Genomic DNA, 20,772 nt, shown 5'->3' with positions numbered 1-20,772 from the left:
CACCATTTAATGTCCCCTATTAGTTTGGTTAGATTTGGTCGGCTGACKCAACCGACTGTGAGGCTACCACTCCAGTGGGTTGAATCAATGTTGTTTCCATGCTATTTCAACCTAATTCTGTCAACGTGATTGGAAAACACATTGGACTGTGACCAAGTCGTCAACATAGATCATTTCCATCTGGTTGGTTGGACTCATGTCTTTGCATAGGGGAATATACTGGTGATGTGCCCATCATTCTGACTGTGTGTGTGTTCCAGTGCGGCCTGCTTTTCCCAGCTTCTCCCCGGTGGAGAGACGTGTTTCAGAGTGCCCTCCCCCTCAGGATACCTCTGACACCCTTTCTTTCGAAGTGCCTTACTCTGAGGGCGTCACTGCCCACCGCAGGGGCCGCCAGGGGGACTGCCAGGACTGCCAACGCATCCGCAGAGATGACCCCGACCTGCCAGTGAGTCTCACCTCTGTCCCTTTGGAACTCAAAGGTGTTTAAAAACAAATGAATGCAGTAGAAATTGAGAGAGCGACAGACACATGGAAGGGATTGTACAGGACAGAAAGTGGCAGAGCGGGGATTTGAACCCCAGCTGTAGGTGGCTGTGTGTGGTCTGGTCTGGAGGCAGCCGTGTTAACCAATGGCTGACCTCTGGCAACCTGTTTGAATATATCAAATGTGTTGATGATCGATACTGTTTCTTATGAATGGTCTTGGTCTTGTCTTCTGTCTTGTATAGACATTTCAGCTGCCTAGGCCTAAACTAGGCCTCACCCACATCCAAGATCTGTCTTGTGAGGACATGAAGAAGATCGGCTACATCTCTCTGATTGAACTGACCACGTTCTACGACTGCCTGGGCATTGAGCTCAAACGCAACCGAGCAGCACGCAGCAAGGCCAGAGGTGGGTGGTTAACTGGGTCATGTTCATGAGGCAACAAACGAAAGAACCCCCACATAAACAGGGCGGAACTACCTGGAAAATAAAACATTTTGTTTTATGTTGCAAGATGTTTTAAGACATTTTCAGTTGCGTGCCCTAATGAACACAACCTTGGTGTTTCACATCCTATTTTTACGTAGACAACAGTCATTGGGGTTTTGAACTCTCTTTTTTCCCTCCCCTCCACAGAAAGTGGTATATTTGGAGTTCCCCTGACCACTCTACTGGAGAATGACCAGAAGAAATTCCCCGGGTCCAAGGTTCCTCTCGTCTTCAGAAAGGTACTGTATCTGATTGGTTCTATTTGTATTGGTAAAGCCCCCCTTACTTCTCCTTTGAAACCACAAGTGTCTCTCCCCTGTGAATATAGTTATCGAAATTATACTGGGAAATCCCTGCTTATTCCCCAATGGAAAATTATATGGGGTTATTGTGCGTTGCCAGTTCTCCTATACTTCTACGGGTCAGTTAAACTCTCCCTAAATCTCTCTCTCCCTCGTTTCCTTTCTCTCTTTTTGTCTCTCTCTCTCTCCCCCCCCCTCTGTCTCTCTCCTCCCCAACTCCCTCCCTCCTTCTCTCAGTGCTACTCACACCTTGAGCTGGGCGATATTTACAAAAATTCATATCGCTATAAATTGACTGAATTATTACAATAATAATAAATTGAACAATAAGTTTATAACATCCATGTGCACTGTTGTTTTTTTAATATTACCCTTAAAACYTCTACTAATACTTTGAATGTTGTACCTATCAATTTTCCTATTAACAATCACCCATATTACAAACTTATTTCATTTAAAACTTCACATTTCTCTAGTAGGGCCCAATAGGTTATTTATCGTAATGAACGATATCAGAAAATGTCCACAATAAGTGGTCGGTATTGTCGTGTCGATATACATTTTTGGTTTATCGTCCCAGCTCTACTCTCCCCCTCTAACCCGTAGTATCCTGACCCTCATCCCTTCCATCATGCTTTTCCTACTGAAGCACCCYTTTCCCAGGACCCCTCACATCACTCCCTGACTCTTCCTCCTCAGCTGGACATTACTGCTTTGTGTTAACGTAATATGTGTCAGGGGATGCCCACACACGGACTGCTCCCTCCAAGTGCCCAAGAGCCTCTCCTGTTTCACTATCAGTACTAGAGTCAGCCTGGTTAAGCGTTGCTGTCACACGTCATCACAAAGACATTCCGGAGAGACTAAATGTCAGAAGTCCAYCATATACTCCTTTTAAACCTACTGAGTAGGGGAGGGAGGAGAGTCAAGTGATGAACTATAAGCTATATATACTGATATTTTAATTTGTGTTGTCATGTCAGCTAGGGATGGATGTTAGTTATTGTTCATTTCTATCATAGAATATGTTATCTCTGACATTTTAGAAATATGTCTGGGATGGTATATGCAGTGCCTTCAGAAAGTATTCACACCCCTTGACTTTTTCCATATTTTATTGTGTTACAGCCTGAATTTACAATTGAATTTACAATTCACTGGCCTACACACAATGCCCCATAATGTCAAATTGCAATTATGTTTTTAGAAATGTTTAGAAATGAATAAGAAATGAAAAGCTGAAATGTCTTAGATGTAATAGAATATGTTAGCTATTATAGCTCATGTATGTTAGAAATATATCTGGGACTGTATATACAGAGCTGTACTGAAAATAACATCTGACTGTTTAGAGTCCCAGCAGCTGCCAGTCAGTCAGCCAGTGGCACGGACCTAACCTTGGCATAGCTGAGGGTTAAGGCACAAATAACCATGTTACCAGCAGTCAAATTCCAGTCTACGCAGAATTCGCCTAAAATAAGTCACATTGACTGACTACAATTACAGGCCACGTATAGTAAATGACTAGAGTATTGGGTATCAAGGTGATGTTTTATGGATTTGGTAGATAAGTGGCTTCTGAAAGGGAATTATAGGACTTTTCTTTGAAGCAATTGTTCACTGCTATATCAGTGTTGGTTTATCTTTTGCAGACCTGGAAAGTGGTTTCTGGAGGAGGACTTGATGAACAAGGTCAAACCATTGCTTCAGAATGCAGATTTTGTGCGGTCTAGTTAACAGATAGTTAGCCTTTAGGATTCAAAGCTTGTCATAAAATACAATTGTTGGGTTGCCTTACTCTCTCATATCTGTCATATTGCACTYGTGAAGATCCCTAAGCCCTCCTAAACAAAAATGATCAAGTGTTAGTACCACACAGTTTACAGTTGAGAGAAGTTACGGAGTGCACCTTTTTAAGGGACATGTTTTATCTAGTCGTCACTAAGAGGCAGGAAACAGAAGGGTTGTGTCTTTCTTTTGGAGTGGACCAGGTGTGTGAGAGATGGTGGGTCTGATAGCGTTAACCTCAGGTCGCTGACATCTTTCTGTAGAGACGAGATGACTGAAGTCTCCAATCCAGGTGTGAGTCATGTTCAATAGCGCAAAACAAGTTTGGCGATGGAGAACAAACATCAAGGGCCAGCGACCGAATCTGTGGGCGCTTTTATCTCTAGTTGTAAATATGAATTGAATGCTGTTTTGTTAGTGGTTTCATGACCTCCCTGTAAAAAGAAAGTTTGCACAAAAATGACTTCCCTGTCTGTGAAAACCGGGAAGAGGAAACAAATGCAGTCAGATTTGGTTGATTTTGTTTACAGGTGAGAGTCGAGTTCACATAGAAATGTCCCTCTTGGTTTGTTAAACTTGTGGTTTATAAAATGTGTATGCTTGTGTTTGCAGCTCTTGTCCAAGCTGGAGCAGACAGGACTACAAACAGAGGGGATTCTCAGAGTACCAGGGTCTGCATCCAGAGTAAAGGTAAGCCCCTCAGATACACACACCCCCTCTCCCTTTTCCACTAATGAAACTGGAGCTTTTCATACTTTAGCTGTCAATCACCAATCATAGAGCTATCTTGTTCTGTGTAACTCTAGCCTATGTCTACCATTGTAAAAACATTTCACTGAAGGGAAAGATATGTTTGTTCTTTGATTTAGTGCTGTACAAGCAGACTGAAGAGGGGATGTACCCCCCACTCCCCTCCATTTTGATTTGTTAGGTACCATGGCAGGTCACCCCCTACACACACTTGACATCTCAACTAGAGGAAGCATGTAGGTATTAGGTTCCCCAAACACACATGGTGATGGTTAGGGATGTGATTTGTTTTTATGGAGGGGTCAAAGGTGACCGTGCAGTTGAGATTAACCACAGGAGGAACCATTGTGGAGATAATGTGTATATTTTTGTTTTGGTGTTCGTATTTGCAGCATCTGCGCCAGGAGCTGGAGCAGAAGTTCAATGAGGAACGGTTTGACTGGGAGCAGGTGAGGCACAATGACGCAGCGGGTCTGCTGAAGATGTTCATCAGAGAGCTGCCTTATCCTYTGCTCACGCTCCAGCACTTACCGGCCTTCGCCGCTGCACAGAGTGAGTGCACACAAATGTAGGCCTGTACGCTTACCATTAAGTGTATACATAATACAGTGCATTTGGAAAGTATTCAGACCCCTTGACTTTTTCCACATTTTGTTACATTACAGCTTTATTCTAAAATTGATGAAACTGTTTTTTGTCCTCTTCAATCTACACACAATACCCCGTAATGACAGGTTTTTAGAAGTGTTAGCAAATGAATATAATTTTTTCTTGTTGATATATCACATTTACATAAGTATTCAGACCCTTTACTCAGTGCTTTGTTGAAGCACCTTTGGCAGCGATTACAGCCTCAAGTCTTCTTGGGTATGATGCTACCATCTTGGCACACCTGTATTTGGGGAGTTTTTCCCCTTCTTCTCTGCAGATCCTCTCAAGCTCTGTCAGGTTGGATGGGGAGTGTCGCTGCACAGCTATTTTCAGGTCTCTCCAGAGATGTTTGAACGGGTTCAAGTTCGGTCTCTGGCTGGCCCACTCAAGAACATTCAGAGACTTGTCCCGAAGCCACTCCTGCGTTGTYGTGGCTGTGTGCTTAGKGTCRTTGTCCTGTTGGAAGGTGRACCTTTGCCCCAGTCTGAGGTCCTGAGTGCTCTGGAGYAGGTTTTCATGAAGGATSTCTCTGTACTTTGCTCCGTTCATCTTTCCCTCGATCCTGACTAGTCTCCCAGTCCCTGCCGCTGAAAAACATCCCCACAGCATGATACTGCTTCACCGTAGGGATGGTGCCAGGTTTCCTCCAGACGTGACGTTGGCATTCAGGCCAAAGAGTTCAATCTTGGTTTCATCAGACAAGATAATCTTGTTTCTCATGGTCAGAGTTTTTATGTGCCTTTTGGCAAACTCCAAGCGGGCTGTCATGTGCTTTTTACTGAGGAGTGGCTTCCATCTGGCCACTCTACCATAAAGGCCTGATTGGTAGAGTGCTGCAGAGAAGGTTGTCCTTCTGGAAGGTTCTCCCATCTCCACAGAGGAACTCTGTCAGAGTGACCATCGGGTTCTTGGTCACCTCACTGACTAAGGCCCTTCTCCCCGATTGCTCAGTTTGGCCGGGCAGCCAGCTCTAGGAAGAGTCTTGGTGGTTCCAAACTTCTTCCATCTAAGAATGATGGAGGACACTGTGTTCTTGGGGACCTTCAATGCTGCAGAAATGTTTTGGTACCCTTCCCCAGATCTCTCCCTCGACACAATCCTGTCACAATCCTGTCTCGGACCTCTACAGACGATTCCTTTGACCTAATGGCTTGGTTTTTGTGGGACCTTATATAGACTGGTGTGTGCCTTTCCAAATCATGTCCAATCAATTGAATTTATCACAGGTGGACTCCAATCAAATTGTAGAAACATCTCACGGATGATGAATGGAAACAGGATGCACCTGAGCTCAATTTTGAGTCTCATAGCAAAGGGTCTGAATACTTGTGTAAATAAAGGATTTCTGTTTTAGATTTTAATACATTAGCAAACATTTCTAAAAACCTKTGTTTGCTTTGTCATTATGAGGTATTGTGTGTAGATTGATGAGGAACATGTTTTATTTAATCCATTTTAGAATAAGGCTGTAATGTAACAAAATCTGTAAAAAGGGAAGAGGTCTGAATACTTTCTGAATGCACTGTACATATACTAAAATAGCTCTCTGACACCCTTATCTCTACTGCCCTGTAAGCAGAGACAAATTATTCAGTCCTTCATACTATATATCACCATGGTTAGCATTGTTTACAGCACMTGTAAAATACACKACATGACCAAAAATATGTKGACACCTACTCGTCGAACATTCCAAAATCATGGGCATTAATATGGATTTGGTCCCGCCTTTGCTGCTATAACAGCCTCCAMTCTCCTGGGAAGTCTTTCCACTAGATGTTGGAACATTGCTGCGGGGACTTGCTTCCATTCAGCTACAAGAGCATTAGTGAGGTCAGGCAGTGATGTTGGGCGATTAGGCCTGGCTCGCAGTCGGCGTTCCAATTCATCCCAAAGGTGTCCGATGGGGTTGAGGTCAGGGCTCTGTGCAGGCCAGTCAAGTTCTTCCACACYMATCTYGACAAACCATTTCTGTATGGACCTWGCTTTGGAACTAAGGGGCATTGTCATGCTGAAACAGGAAAGGGCCTTCYCCAAACTGTTGCCATAAGTTGGAATTACAGAATTGTCTAGAATGTTATTGTATGCTGTAGCGTTAAGATTTCCCTTCACTGGAGCTAAGGGACYTAGCTCAAACAGCCCTAGACCATTATTCCTCCTCCATCAAACCTTACAGTTGGCACTATGCATTCAGGCAGGTAGCGTTCTACTGGCATTCGCCAAACCCAGATTCGTCTGTCGGACTGTCAGATGGTGAAGCGTGATTCATCACTCCAGAGAACTGGTTTCCACTGCTCCAGAGTCTAATGGCTGCAAGCTTTACACCACTCCAGCTGATGCTTGGCATTGCTCATGGTGATCTTAGGCTTGTGTGTGGCTTCTCGACCATGGAAMCCTATTTCATGAAGCTCCCGACGAATAATGATTGTGCTGACGTTGAGGCAGTTTGGAACTCGGTAGTGAGTGTTGCAAGCGAGGACAGACAATTTTTAAGCTCTTCAACACTTGCCGGTCCCATTCTGTGAGCTTGTGTGGCTTACCACTTTACAGATGAGCCGTTGTTGCTCCTAGACGTTTCCACTTCACAATAACAGCACTTACATTTGACAGGGGCAGCTCTAGGAGGGCAGAAATTTGACAAACTGACTTGGAAAGGTGGCATCCTATGCTGCTGCCACGTTGAAAGTCACTGAGCTCTTCAGTAAGGCCGTTCTACTGCCAGTGTTTGTCTATGGAGATTGCATGGCTGTCTGCTTGATTTTATACACCTGTCAGCAACAGGTGTGGCTGAAATAGCCAAATCCACTCATTTGAAGGGGTGTCCATATACTTTTGTATATGTTGCTAGTCATTTATGATTAATTTCCAATTTTTCTCATAAATGTACTCTTAACAATGTCAATAACAGTCAACAACACTTCCACCAGTTCGTAAGGTATGTGTGTTTGCAGAGATATCAGTGTATTTTCCCCTCTGTCCCTCCTCAGGTGTCTCCTCTCCCAGACACCAGATCCAGGCCCTGCACCTCCTCATCATGCTGCTCCCTGAGCCCAACAGAGACACACTCAAGGTGAGCATGATCTTTGACTAATGACCCTAAAGATCAGGGTTCACATCCTTTGTAGCTATCCCAAGACTCATGATCATGGACTGAGAGACTACACTTTCAACTGTGACCTCACAACCCTACACACAAACACACACCTATCCCACATATCCAGTCCTAAAATAGCTCAAATAAGTGCAGGGGCTAAGAGTTTATTTTCAATTGGGCAACTGTGTCCAACTATGCATTCCTATGACTCATAAGCCAATAGTCACAACCATGAGTGACTAACATTCCATTCTAAGGGGCGATTGCCTTCGTAACATGTAAACAACCATGAAGTGTTGCTCAAGCCTCAGTCAAGGCATAATATGATGACTTAACTTGGCACACTTGAAGTGAACTTGAAGAGCAACAACTATGTTTAAGTATCGTCCCATGAATGGGTTATTGTATAAAGTTTAGATAAGAGGTTTTTGAAGGTGTGAAGGGAAAACGGGTGACAACCCCCTGACGTCCTCTCTTCCTGAGTGGACAGTATATAAAATGACGTGTGTAGGATAAGATATGAGAATGTGTTTCAGTATGGGCACATTTTGGATCAGTAGGCCAGAGTTACCCAGTGATTGTGCCAGTGCAAAGGTTGAACCTGTTTGCTTGAAGGAATAAATCCGAAGAGCACACACAAAGACCCAGTCTAACCCCTCTGTGCCCCTSCAGGCCCTGTTAGAGTTCCTGAGGAAGGTGGTAGCCTATGAAGAGAAGAACAGGATGAGTCTGTGGAACGTGTCCATGATTGTGGCTCCCAACCTCTTCACCTACCGGGGCAAGAACGCCAAGCAGGAGGAGATGCAGGCGGCAGGCGGGGCGGCCCACCTCGTACGGCTACTAATCACATACCAAGAACTGCTCTGGACCGTGAGTTTGCAACACACGCGTACACACGTTCCTTGAACACATAGAGATGGGATACGTTCACACACACACACACACACACACTACACATTCACTACCCCCAAACATATCTCATCAACAGTCATCTGGCCTCATCAGGACAGACCAGGGTGCTATTCAACTACAGTAGGACTGCAATTTCCCAAATTGGTGGTTGATAGATTACATCTATACTGCTCCAGCATAGCATCTGCAATTTTAAGACTTCCAGTACAACTTCTGTAATTTCGCTGAACAAAAACCTCACTTTCAGTAATTCAAGACAAGTCCGTTTTTATGTAGACCTTGAGCCTGGTTAAACAAGAATGAAAGCTGAGCTCACCATTTGTTTTACTGGGGGGAAAAAATGTATGACAAAAACCCATGAGGGAAGTGATCCAGGCACGTTGTATGAAACGCAAAGAGACAAAGAGCAGCTTGACCCACATCTGGGGACTGCTGCCTGACCTATTAGAATACAATGCATAGTACAATGCATAGAATGCAATGTCACTATAGCCCAAATCATCAAGCCTCCGGGCAGACGGGGAGAAAGTGAAGAGAAAGAGAGAGAGGGAGGATAGAGAGATTAATAGGTATATTGTTCTCTCCTCAGGTGCCCTGCTTTCTCATCTCCCACGTGAGGAAGTTGAATGAGGCAAGCAAGAAGCCGCCCAGCTCAGAGAAGACCAAAAGGAAGCTGCTACTGATGAGGAAGAGGAACGCTGAGAAGACTGAGAGGAGCGAGGTAATGATTACTGACTTTATGGACTCTAAACTACTTTAACCCCAACTTGAAATGGTCAATTAGATTTATTCTCAATGTTAGTTTGACTTGACAACAATATCATAGGCTATTGGGTGTATGCTTGCTCCTTACAGTACCTAATTGAATGCGGTCGCCAGTACCTTTCAGCATGAGGTTTACTCATGTAATGGTACTTGAATTGAAGTTGGGTCTTTTCTTTGTCCACAGTTGACTGACCTCCGAGAAGGGGTCATCAGGGTTCACGCCCCACTACACGCTAAGATCTCCATGGCGATCCAGTTGGACAACGAGACCAAGGCCAAAGATGTGATGGCGCGCTTCGATTATGAGAACGGGTCAGTGGAGGAAGAGTGATGATTACTTATTACTTCATTGCCTCTGTTGATGTTGCTGATGTATACTATAGGGATGTCTGGGTTTATTAAAATCATTATCTTTTTTTATCTCGCAGTCGTGGCACCAGAAGCACTAGCCAAAGGCCAGTACAGTATTTGTTTGAGGTCGGAGGAAACATAGGTATGTATGATTACATCCCTGTTTGACTCAAATTATTTTCAAACAAAGGATTATTGTAATTTCTGTCTTCTTTAATCGAACTAAAACAAGACTTTTCTCTCTAGGCGAGCGCTGCTTGGACCCTGAGACTCACCTACTAGATGTGTACCATGTGAATCCGCACTGTGAATGGCTTTTAAAACCCACGACAACATGAGAACTGAGGATTCACTCACTCAACACAGTCAGCAAACTGAACCACTGCCCTCTTGTGGTCGTCCTGGTGAACTGGGCATGCATGGAGGCCTTGTTGACTGTAGTTGAGATTTTATCCCAAACTATGGACCACTAAAAAGAGCGAGAGCTGGAAGAGGAACTATGGAGAGAGACATTCTCCTCCCGAAGGAAGGACTCAGCATAGGCCATGTTTGTGGGATTGAACCTTATAACAAACTACTAAATAGGACAGAAGCACTATACTCTGACTAGCTGGGTTCTGGATGGAAGTATTTGGAGGTGGGACAGCTTTGTGAAGACATGCTCCACATACGTGACTGACGACATCCCATTGCTTGCCATTTGAATTTATTTGTGCCTTTTGAGGACAGTAACTTATTTTACACTAAAATTTCACTATTAGATGTTCAATGTTTCTTTTGACAAACTAAAACGAGTGTTCAGTTTACGTAACAGGATTGACCTTAAAATGAGGGACAGACTAATCACATGAAATAATAATCTTCAGAAATGACTTTGTCAAAGCAACAAAATAGCAAGGTTTTACAATGATGGTGAAATGTTGGGGTTATTGTTGCTTAAAATCTTCCAAGAATCAGAGGGTGCATGGAGGGACACTAGCAAGTCTTTATTTATATAAAAAAACAGATTTATTGAATTTTCCATGTGGTCTATATCAAAGGGCACTTCATTTAATAAAACAGGGTTTTAAAATTCATTATTGTTGCACAATTTCTACATAAAATATCAAAAAGATGCAAAAGGAATTCTTCGTGGAACGACCCTGCTACAGAGGCCATGGACACAATAACAGACCATGTGTACATCTTCATGCAAGACCCAGTTAACATTTACTTGCTATATTTATACCACAAATGTATCCTGCTTATTGTATTATTACACATACTCCATATAACTTTTTTATCATTTATAAGAGCAGCATGTTGATTGCAAAACCATTGGGAGTGAGGAGATTCAGACTAGCAGTTTGGGTTGTTGAGTTCATGATGGTGAGGGACAAGTGGAGATGGGATGACCTGATACTGAATACAGCCATTGGCTCCRTCTAAAAGGTTGTAACAACTTTGTTTCATGGTCTCCTGTCCTGCTGACCACTGATCTGTGTCTAGAACTGATCAGGACAAGGCAGGTGAAAACAACATAGTGGAAACCTATCCAGTCCTTTCACCTGTCAGTGGTCRAGGACATGAGATAAGGAGAGGAAGCGGTTTCAGAGTACTGAGGCCCACATCGGAACTGTGGCCAACGATTCAGGCCATTGTCAAGCCCACCTTTTTTGCTTTTTGGATTTGCATGTTGAGCAGTAATATAGAAAGGTTCAGAACTTATATATCTCCTCCTGACACATCTCCCCACCCCAACGGACTGTGAATGTTGTACATGTGACTTGTAGAAAACAATGTACACACTACACTATGACTCAACAACCAATCCTGTATGTCCAGTCTACATAAGAGACATGCATTACTAATGAACTAAACTGACCTTGCATGCCTGGAGAGTGCTTACAATACTTCCTCTAATGAAGGAAAGGAGAAAAGGCATAGAGTGGCCATAAAAAAAGGCCYGTCATAGCAGTGTTAGCCTGGCTTCCAAACTGATTTCATTACATTTCACCATAGTTTTTTTTCAAACGATGGTAAGCGCAATGTTCAGTCTGGTTTAACCAGGCTAGCCCTCGCTTGGTTATGAACTTGTGAATAATGTTTACTTGCAGGGCATGTATGTTTTAGCCCGATCAACCTCTCTCCACTTTATTTTACTCTGTGGTCTTAGTAGTTCAATGTTTGCCTGTGCCTTGGTTGTCAGCCTGTGGTTTTTGTTGTTAAAGTATTCTGTGCTTCCAAATGAACCTGTAGCAAATGTATCAACAAGACAAAGGTCGTAATGTTGATATGGCTTTGCGCAGGACTTTTTTAAAATTATTTTCATCCTTCCAAAGCCAGTGTGTAAACATTTTTTGTAAATGATTGTGCACCATAGACTCTTACTATGTGTGTATTTTCTGTATATAGAATACTGATTTAGCATTTTTTTAATTTGCATTTATTTTATGAATATTATTTGACCACTGTTGACAGTTTTGGCCAAGTGGCACAATGTATCTGACACAGTAACAACTGAATATAACGTCAAGTTAAAAATGGAGTTGTCTTTCTCTTGCCTGAACTGTGTTGTGAAATATGTTAGAAAAAAATCAGCTCAGTTTCTCCCCCAAAATAGCATGAACACTAGATGCAGAACATTCTTCTGCAGGTACTCCTGGGAAACTATGCAGAAAGACAAACAGACATGCTATAGAACGGATAACAGCTTTGGAAGCAGCTTTGACAAATGTGTTATGCACTGCATAATATGTGGGCGGGCCTATAGTAATGGAGCCTACAGAGCAACTATGACTTCACTACAATACACATCTTTTTTTAAGTAAGCTATATTTTTTAAAGTATTTTATTAACAAATATTACTTTTCTAGAACATCACATATAAAAACTAAGACATTCTATTGTCCAATTAATTTTGGGGAGTCAAAATGCACAAAAGAACATGCACACCAACACTTGGAATCATGTTAGAAAATGAGTTGATAAAAAAAGAAAAGAAAAAAAATAGAAAATTCGCATTGATCAAACATTACTTCAATCTTTCTTTACAAAACATTACAAATGGAAGTCATTTCATAGGTCAAATTTCGATGGTCAAATCACAGGGTCATAGCGTTAGATATGGAATGGTTTGGTATGGCTGGTAAAGTTCTGGTATGGTTGTGGCAAGGTTATGTGGCGGTGCTAGGGCAGGAGTGGGGTGACACTCCTTGGAGAGTGAAGGCGGTACTGAAGTCCAGGATGTTGGTCATGTGACCCTTGATCAAGCGGATGTTACGCATACAACCACGGAACGGCATTCTGGATGTCAGGCAGTTCTGTTTCACTCCGACTGGGGGAAAAAAAAGAGAGAGAGAGGTCAATACATGGGTGCTAACAAATTAATTTACTTGACACTGAAATTGATCAACATCAAAGCAAAGGGATGACAAAGGCCCAGTCCAGTGAAGTGTCTTGCATTTAGGGTCTAGGGGTTGTTTGTGGAAAGAGACAAGGTTTTCTAGAGGGGGAACGTACCGGGGAAGCCTCCCACGTAGACCGGGTCCTTGGTCTCAGCCGAGGTGGACTGGGGGTGGGGGTTGTCGGTGAGCACCGTGACTCCGTCCACGGTCAGACTCAGAGCGTTCTTGGTCTTCTTTGCCAGCAGGGTGTGCCAGCGGCCGTCACACAGCCACCAGCCCAGCCGCGAAGTGGCCGACACCCGCCCGGCACCGTTGTTCACGTGGAACACCGCCTGTCCGTTGGCTAGCTCCAGTCCGATGGCGTCCACCTTGGCGCTGCTGACCCCGAGGAGGACTCCATCCGGCACTGTGCTGCGGAACTCCAGAGCCACCTCCATATCTGAGCCCACTTTGTACCCATTCTTTACTGCAGGGGACAAACCATAACGAACCAGTTTACATCACTATGTCATACAGTCAAGGGGGACACATTAAGGCACTCCCATTCATGTTTTTAAACATGTTAAATGTAGCTATGTATTGAGCTTGTTAAAATTATCTCATCTTAAGCATTATTCCGGTTGAAAATGTATCAGAAAGGATGTGGAAATGTTGACTTTTTAAATATAGTTGGCAGAAACATTTTAAATGKCTTTTTGTGTTTTTTGCTTCCCAGAGTCTTTGGCTTGAAGTATGGAGTGTATGGGTGTTAGTACTCACTCAGAGCAGCGTATCCGCTCCCATTGAAGAAGGTCCCGTCCTGGGCTGCGGCGAAGCAGTGCGCAGTGGATTGTTCAGACACTGGATTCTGGGTGTCCAGCTTAACACTGTTCAGCATCACCTTCTGGATGCAGCCTGCCAAGCTATGGGTCACCTGCATGAGGGAATATAAATATTAACATTTGGGGTTGTGGATAAACATTTACTCAGAAGAAAATGTACCACCTGCTTTCAACACAAACAATGATATAAAAATTATATTAAAGCATGAATAGGAAGTACACTGACTATACCAAACATTAGGAACACCTTGCTAATATTGAGTTCCACCCCCCTTAGCCCTCAGAACAGCCTCAATTCGTTGGGGCATGGACTTTACAAGGTGTCGAAAGCTTGCCACAGGGTTGCTGGCCCATAGTTGTGTCAAGTTGGCTGGATGTCCTTTGGGTGGTGGACCATTCTTGGTACACATGAGAAACTGTTGAGCGTGAAAAACCCAGCAGCGTTGCGGTTCTTGACACAAACCGGTGTGCCTGGAACCTACTACCATACCCGTTCAAAGGCACTTAAATCTTTTGTCTTGCCCATTCACCCTCTGAATGGCACGCATACACAATCCATGTCTCAATGTTTATAAAATCCTTTAACCTCTCTCCTCCCCTTCATCTACACTGATTGAAGTGGATTTAACAAGTGACATCAATAAGGGATCATAGCTTCCACCTGGTCAGTMTGTCATGGAAAGAGCACGTGTTCTTAATGTTTTGTACAATCAGTGCATGTTGTGTGTTGTAGTTTAACTTACGTTGCCTATCTTCTTGGCGGTGTAGGTCTGGGGCAGTCCTCCCAGATACAGCTTGTTCTCCACATCCAGAGTGTTTCCTTTAGCCGGCACTGGAGTTGACGGCTGGCCGTCTACACTGATAACCACACTCTTCTTATTGAAGTCTGTCTTCACCTGGACACACCCACAGATACATGACAGGGTTAGGGAGAGTCATGACAACCTGCATGGTAATATCACTGCTTTCAGTTATGATCTGAAACGAACTTGAATTGTGACATACTTGGGCTTTTGTATTCATTAATAATATTGTTATGCATCCCCTGAATCGACAACAAACACTGCAATCTACTATCGCTCTTGGCCCAAAAGGGTATAGTCACTAACTGTGTGCCACTGGCCATCGTTGACGGGTACAGGGAAGGTGGCGGTGGCAGGGCCGCTGCCCTTGTCACAGGTGAAGAACAGATGTCCTCCCAGCAGCTGCAGAGTGGCGTAGTCCATCTGGTTGGCATGGGCCATGTAGTAGATCAAACCACTCTGGGCATAGGTACGCACCGACAGCTCCAGAGAGAAACTGTCAGGGAGAGAAAGCGAGAAGAGATTTGAAGTATTTAAGCTACTGACAAAGATATATTTTGAGTTAGCTATGATTTACTGTAAGATAAAGACTTTTGTTAATGGTTTGGTAGACCTATATATAGGCAATGAATGGATATGACAATTTGTGGATAATTGTCAATAATGCACAATTGAAGTGGACACTTGTTTAGGAGTGCCAACCAATCTCATAATCATATATTGATGAATGCATCCACCAACCAAAAACCTAGCCAGGTCTCACCACATGTTTGGCATGACAGTGACAATAGGAGTTGGCAAGAGCACAGGCAGATCTGGGACCAGGCTAATTGAACTGTGCCTTCCTCTCAATCACAAACAATGTAGGCTACAGTGAAACACTTGAGAAGAGCTCTAGCTAAGTCAATGGGAATGTGTAACATTAGCCCTGCTCGTTTCCAAGCAGTGCCGGAGTGCCTCGTGAATAATACATATTTAAACAAAGAGAATGGGCCACAGCCGAGACAGGAAATTAGGTAGACCTTGGGGAGGCTATTATAATTCTTCTCTTTAATGAAGAGATATGCACTCATGCTCAGAGAAAAGCAATCAACGATGATGGCCTTAAGAGGGTTTTTTGCAATTCACTATCCTGTATGTTACACGGCATGGCCAAAAGTATGCGGACACTTGCTCATCGAACATCTCATTCCTAAATCATGGGCATTGATATGGAGTCGGTCCCCACTTTGCTGCAATAACAGCCTTCACTCTTCTGGGAAGGCTTTCCACTAGATGTTGGAACATTGCTGCAGGGACTTGCTTCCATTCAGCTACAAGAGCATTACTGAGGTCGGGCACTGATGTTGGGCGATTAGTCCTGGCTCGCAGTCGGTGTTCCAATTCATCCCAAAGGTGTTCGATGGGGTTGAGGTCAGGGTTCTGTGCAGGCCAGTCAAGTTCTTCCACACCAATCTTGACAAAGCATTTCTGTATGGACCTCGCTTTGGAACTAAGGGGCCTAGCCGAACCATGAAAAACAGCCCCAGAGAATTATTCCTCCTCCACCAAACTGCACAGTTGGCACTATGCATTGGTAGTGTTCTCCTGGCATCCGCCAAACTCAGATTTGTCTGTCGGACTGGCAGATGGTGAAGCGTGATTCATCACTCCAGAGAACGCGTTTCCACTGCTCCAGAGTCCAATGGCGGCAAGCTTGACACCACTACAGCCGACGCTTGGCATTGCGCATGGTGACCTTAGGTGTGTGTGCGGCTGCTCGGCCATCGAAACCCATTTCAAAAGCTCCCGACTCCACTTTGTCCATGACAGTCAACAGAGGCTCATCATAAGACACCCCTTCTTACATGTGTCTCTTAGGGTCAATCTTCAATGAGTTTAAGTTTATTTTTGTAATAAAACGTTGCTTCCAGTGACAGTTTGGAACTCGGTAAAGAACAGACCATTTTTACATGCTACACACTTCAGCACTCGGCGGTCCCGTTCTGTGAGCTTGTATGGCCTACCACTTTGCGGCTGAGCTGTTGTTGCTCCACAATAACAGCACTTACAGTTGACTGGGGCAGCTCTAGCAGGGCGGAAATTTGACAAACTGACTTGATGAAAAGTTGGTATCCTATGACGGTGCCATGTTGAAAGTCACTGAGCTATTCAGTATGGGCCATTCTCCTGGCAATGTTTTCCTATGGTGATTGCATGGCTTTGTGCTCGATTTTATAGACCTGTCAACAACGGGTGTGGCTGAAATAGCCGAATCGACTAATATGAAGGGGTGTCCACATACACTGCATGGCCAAAAGTATAGGCCCCATGCTCTCCCTTACAGGAGTACTTAGTATGATGGTTGTAGAGCACACCAAGGCAAAGTATTAGCTAAGCAGCTAGAACACCTTCCTACACCATTTCAATGTACTGGAATGCTGGCTTGAACCTGTTTTACACAACTAGCTATGGGCCAACTGATATCAAGGCTAACATGACTCAAATTAGATACAACACTATGAAGTGAGAATCCCTAATGAAATGAATATAGAATTGTGACAATCATAGAAATTACATAGAATATGATCTATATGATAAAAACCATGCTGTGCCATCTGACATGTTTTGAAGGGAGAGGGTAGTTCAAGGAGCCAGCTGTCAGTACTGACCTCCTCCTCACTGTGTTGGGGTTGATGCTGAGGACCATGTGACTGTGTCTGGAGATGCCAAACTGCTGGGCCTCTGGGATGGATGAGGTGTTGTCCATCGATGCACACTGGAGACAAACAGAGGGAACACAGAACGATGACGGACAACACGAGGATCTGTGACAACATGGTGACCTGTTTGAAGAGCTACAGCAGATAAGAGGTGTGTGTGCTGTACCGTTAGTGTGCCGGGGGTGAGCGCGTTGAGCTGGCCGGGGGGTGGTGGAGGGGTTCTGGCAGGGTCCGGAGTGGGCTCGGCCTCTAGGTCAGTGTCGTCAGGTAGGAGGACCCTTTTAGGCCTCTCCTCCAATAGACAGCTGTCCATGTCCACATTGTGGTACCTCACAGCAGCTGACAGGTCCAACAACCTATAGGGACACAGCACAACACAGGTCAGACCAAAGAGTAACCACCAAGGCCCCAATTGAGAAGGGATGCCATACTCCTTGTTACCAGCGACCCAAAAAAATATTCCTCTAGATAATGCTCAGCCTTGCAAATGTACTTATGGCATCCTCGATTAAAAACATCAATTTCTCCAGCACAGTGTGACAAATGAAGCATCATTGTGTATTGGGTATGTGACTCACTTGGCGTCCAGGGCCAGGTTCCTGATGCAGCCGTAGAAGGAGGAGGTGGTTCGGAGCAGCCCGGCGCCCTCTCCTGGTGGGACCCCGCCCATGTACAGAGAGGTGAGGGTCAGAGAGGCCTTCTCTGAGGACAGACGTACCATCTCCTGGTGGTCCTCATCCACTAGTACAACCAGCATCCTGGATGGATGACACACACAGTGTCAATAATAACAACACAGTGCTATTCATCTTAGAATAGACTTCTTGTATATTATATCCTGGACAATATGATTATTAAAAGATACAATTTGCAATATTTACTGCTGTTCAATGGCCATTTCAAAGTTTATTTAATCCCATGGCAGTTGTTATATATATCCATCCTTTGTATCAACCGAGGGTAGGCCTATGTATAACATCAGCATAGAAAGTTCTTGAATAAGGTCACAGATAACACGATAAATGCAGAGATCATTTTGTGTGCGGAAGTATAATTTCAAATGACATCATTTATAATGACTGAGCCATCCATCAGCATAAAATCATGACAGATGTTACAGGTTAATCAGTCCCTCTTCCTGGTGCCACTCACTTCCTGTTCCTCTGCAAGATGACCGAGTGCTCCTGTCCGTCACTGAAACTCCCAGAGCGTGATTTGACCACAACCTTGTGGACGCTCCCGCCCTCTGCCATGTTGACATGAACCTCCAAGCGCCCCGAAATCAGCATGACTGCCAGGAAGGGCTGGACACAAACACACAGAAAACATGGTCAATATACGGTTGAACCATAAGTCATTTTGGCAACATTATAAAGACTTATTACTAATGAACATGTATGAGCTCTTATAATATCACATTTTTTATCACAGTATATCTGTGGCCTTACCTGGCGAGCCTGTCTGCTTTTGCGGGTGCCTGCCTTGCTGAAGCCTGCCAGGATTATGCCAGTGTCATTGCGGGTAGAGAAGGAGGCCAACAGCTCCCCCTGGGGGTCGAGAGACACAGACGGCAGCTCCACATAGCCCTCTCTCAGTACAGACACACTGCGGATGGGCTGGAACACACACACAAGTTACTCATAGGGAATATGGAAAGTATTTTTGCATTCAATGTAAGATGACTCAACAATATGCCATTATCATGTACTGCTGGGCATCTTCCTCTTTACAGAAATCGACAACAGCAAAATTCAAATGCCAAGACTGTCACTGTCACTACTCACTCTTCCCAATATTGCTAAGTCTACCTTTAATTTGTCTAGAGAGGAAGAAGGCCCCTGAAGAAAGGTTCTTTACTTTCAGCCTTTCTGACCTCTAACACACAGCCTTTCTTACCTCTAACACACAGCCTTTCTTACCTCTAACACACAGCCTTTCTTACCTCTAACACACAGCCTTTCTTACCTCTAACACACAGCCTTTCTTACCTCTAACACACAGCCTTTCTTACCTCTAACACACAGCCTTTCTTACCTCTAACACACAGCCTTTCTTACCTTTAACACACAGCCTTTCTTTCCTCTAACACACAGCCTTTCTTACCTCTAACACACAGCCTTTCTTGACACCATAGGAGTCTCGGAGCAGGTCAAAGTTGGAGCGGGCAATCTCCATGTTTTTTATGCAGCCCACATAGGACCGTGCTACTACTTGTCTCCTGCAAAAATTATTAAATTCACAATTTACCTCGTTTATTTTATTTAATGTAAAAAAACTGAAAAAATACAAAAACACACCAATTCCCACACTAAGCTCAATATTTACATAATGCAGTAGGAGCTCCAGCAAAAATATATTAATGACAGCAATACAAACGCATATCAACTAGGAATATCTTGCAGGTAGGTGAAGTATGCGCCAAAGTAGTTCCAGGTACCTAATAGGGCGAGACATGGGCAGTCCCCCGATGTAGATTGGGTCCAGGTCGGAGCGGTTGAGGTCGGAGGCGGTCCCAGGAGACTCCGCCTCCATGATCTCTTTCTCTGATGAGTTGTCTGCCGCCATCACCGCCATATAAACTAGGAGGGGAGAGATACAATACTTTACATGACATAGACATTATACCAGGTTAACTACAACACAATAGGGGTATGAATAGTGTGTCCATAAAGTGCAAGGGAGAAATGAGAAGAAGAATATGTGACCCCAACAATGTTTAGTTGTCAACTCTACCCTATAAATATGAGCCTATGACCTTTGACCCACCTTTGCGTTTGTTCCTCTGCAGGGTGATCTTGTACCAGCTGCCGGTGTTGTAGGCTTTGTTGGAGGTGAGAGTCAGAGGGCCAGAGCCCAGTTCAAAGGTCAGACGCACTTGGCCCTCCACCAGCTCAATGGACAGGAAGTCCCTCTGGAATGACAAATATACACATCAATCTATCAATCAATCTTTATTGTCCCGATAGGGGAATTTAGTTACATCAGAGAATAATAGCTGACCACTATGTGCTAACTAGGCTACAAATACAGACTGTTCAGTGTGGTTGTAGTGTGTGTGTGGGCCAGCAGGGGGCGTACCGTGCCGTTGGAGGCCAGGTAGAGCAGCAGGCCATTGGGGGAGAGGGTCTTGAACAGCATGACGATGGAGGTGGAGGTGGAGCGGAGGGGTTTCTCTACAACTGAGTAGCCACTGCCATCAAAGTGGAAGGACGTCTCCTCTGTCTGGGGACTCATGAAGCAGCCGCGACACTGGCCCTCCCTCTCAGCGTAGTTCCACAGCCCGATGTTCTTCTCGTTGAGCGACGCCTCCCCCATACAGCCCTTAAACTGGGTCATTTTCACCACAGAGGACTGTAGACACAAAAGAGATTGAATCAGTTGTTTTAGATTACACTGTTTTATTAGTGGAGAAAACATCATGAAAGATGTTGACTCAACTTGAATTGAATGAGTTCATGTTCTCAAGGAC

The 20,772-nt window shown here is 44.3% G+C and overlaps 2 protein-coding genes across 4 annotated transcripts in view; one reads left to right on the top strand and one right to left on the bottom strand.

Annotated features, from left to right (window-relative positions):
• Positions 1–12,118, top strand: part of LOC111953925 (rho GTPase-activating protein 28) — a 59,366-nt gene extending 47,248 nt beyond the window's left edge. For all 3 annotated transcript variants that reach the window (XM_023973409.1, XM_023973411.3, XM_023973410.3), the window contains exons 5-15: positions 261–448; positions 732–897; positions 1,126–1,217; positions 3,681–3,758; positions 4,211–4,370; positions 7,457–7,539; positions 8,236–8,433; positions 9,065–9,196; positions 9,425–9,552; positions 9,669–9,733; positions 9,838–12,118. In XM_023973409.1, coding sequence (XP_023829177.1) covers positions 261–448; positions 732–897; positions 1,126–1,217; positions 3,681–3,758; positions 4,211–4,370; positions 7,457–7,539; positions 8,236–8,433; positions 9,065–9,196; positions 9,425–9,552; positions 9,669–9,733; positions 9,838–9,929 — 1,382 coding nt within the window. In that variant the 3' untranslated portion in view covers positions 9,930–12,118. The remainder of the gene's footprint in view (positions 1–260; positions 449–731; positions 898–1,125; positions 1,218–3,680; positions 3,759–4,210; positions 4,371–7,456; positions 7,540–8,235; positions 8,434–9,064; positions 9,197–9,424; positions 9,553–9,668; positions 9,734–9,837) is intronic.
• lama1 (laminin, alpha 1) overlaps positions 11,892–20,772 on the bottom strand; it is a 73,364-nt gene continuing 64,483 nt past the window's right edge. The window contains 14 exon segments of the mRNA XM_070435671.1: positions 11,892–12,907; positions 13,093–13,443; positions 13,737–13,890; positions 14,542–14,694; positions 14,908–15,097; positions 17,253–17,359; positions 17,470–17,659; positions 17,882–18,061; positions 18,456–18,607; positions 18,752–18,919; positions 19,407–19,521; positions 19,741–19,882; positions 20,070–20,214; positions 20,382–20,654. Coding sequence (XP_070291772.1) covers positions 12,747–12,907; positions 13,093–13,443; positions 13,737–13,890; positions 14,542–14,694; positions 14,908–15,097; positions 17,253–17,359; positions 17,470–17,659; positions 17,882–18,061; positions 18,456–18,607; positions 18,752–18,919; positions 19,407–19,521; positions 19,741–19,882; positions 20,070–20,214; positions 20,382–20,654 — 2,481 coding nt within the window. The 3' untranslated portion in view covers positions 11,892–12,746.

The sequence above is a fragment of the Salvelinus sp. IW2-2015 genome, linkage group LG27, assembly GCF_002910315.2.
Source record: "Salvelinus sp. IW2-2015 linkage group LG27, ASM291031v2, whole genome shotgun sequence".
Classification (NCBI taxonomy): Eukaryota; Metazoa; Chordata; class Actinopteri; order Salmoniformes; family Salmonidae; genus Salvelinus; species Salvelinus sp. IW2-2015.
The sequence above is the reverse complement of the archived record's forward strand: the minus strand, read 5'-3'. Positions and strand labels throughout refer to the sequence as shown.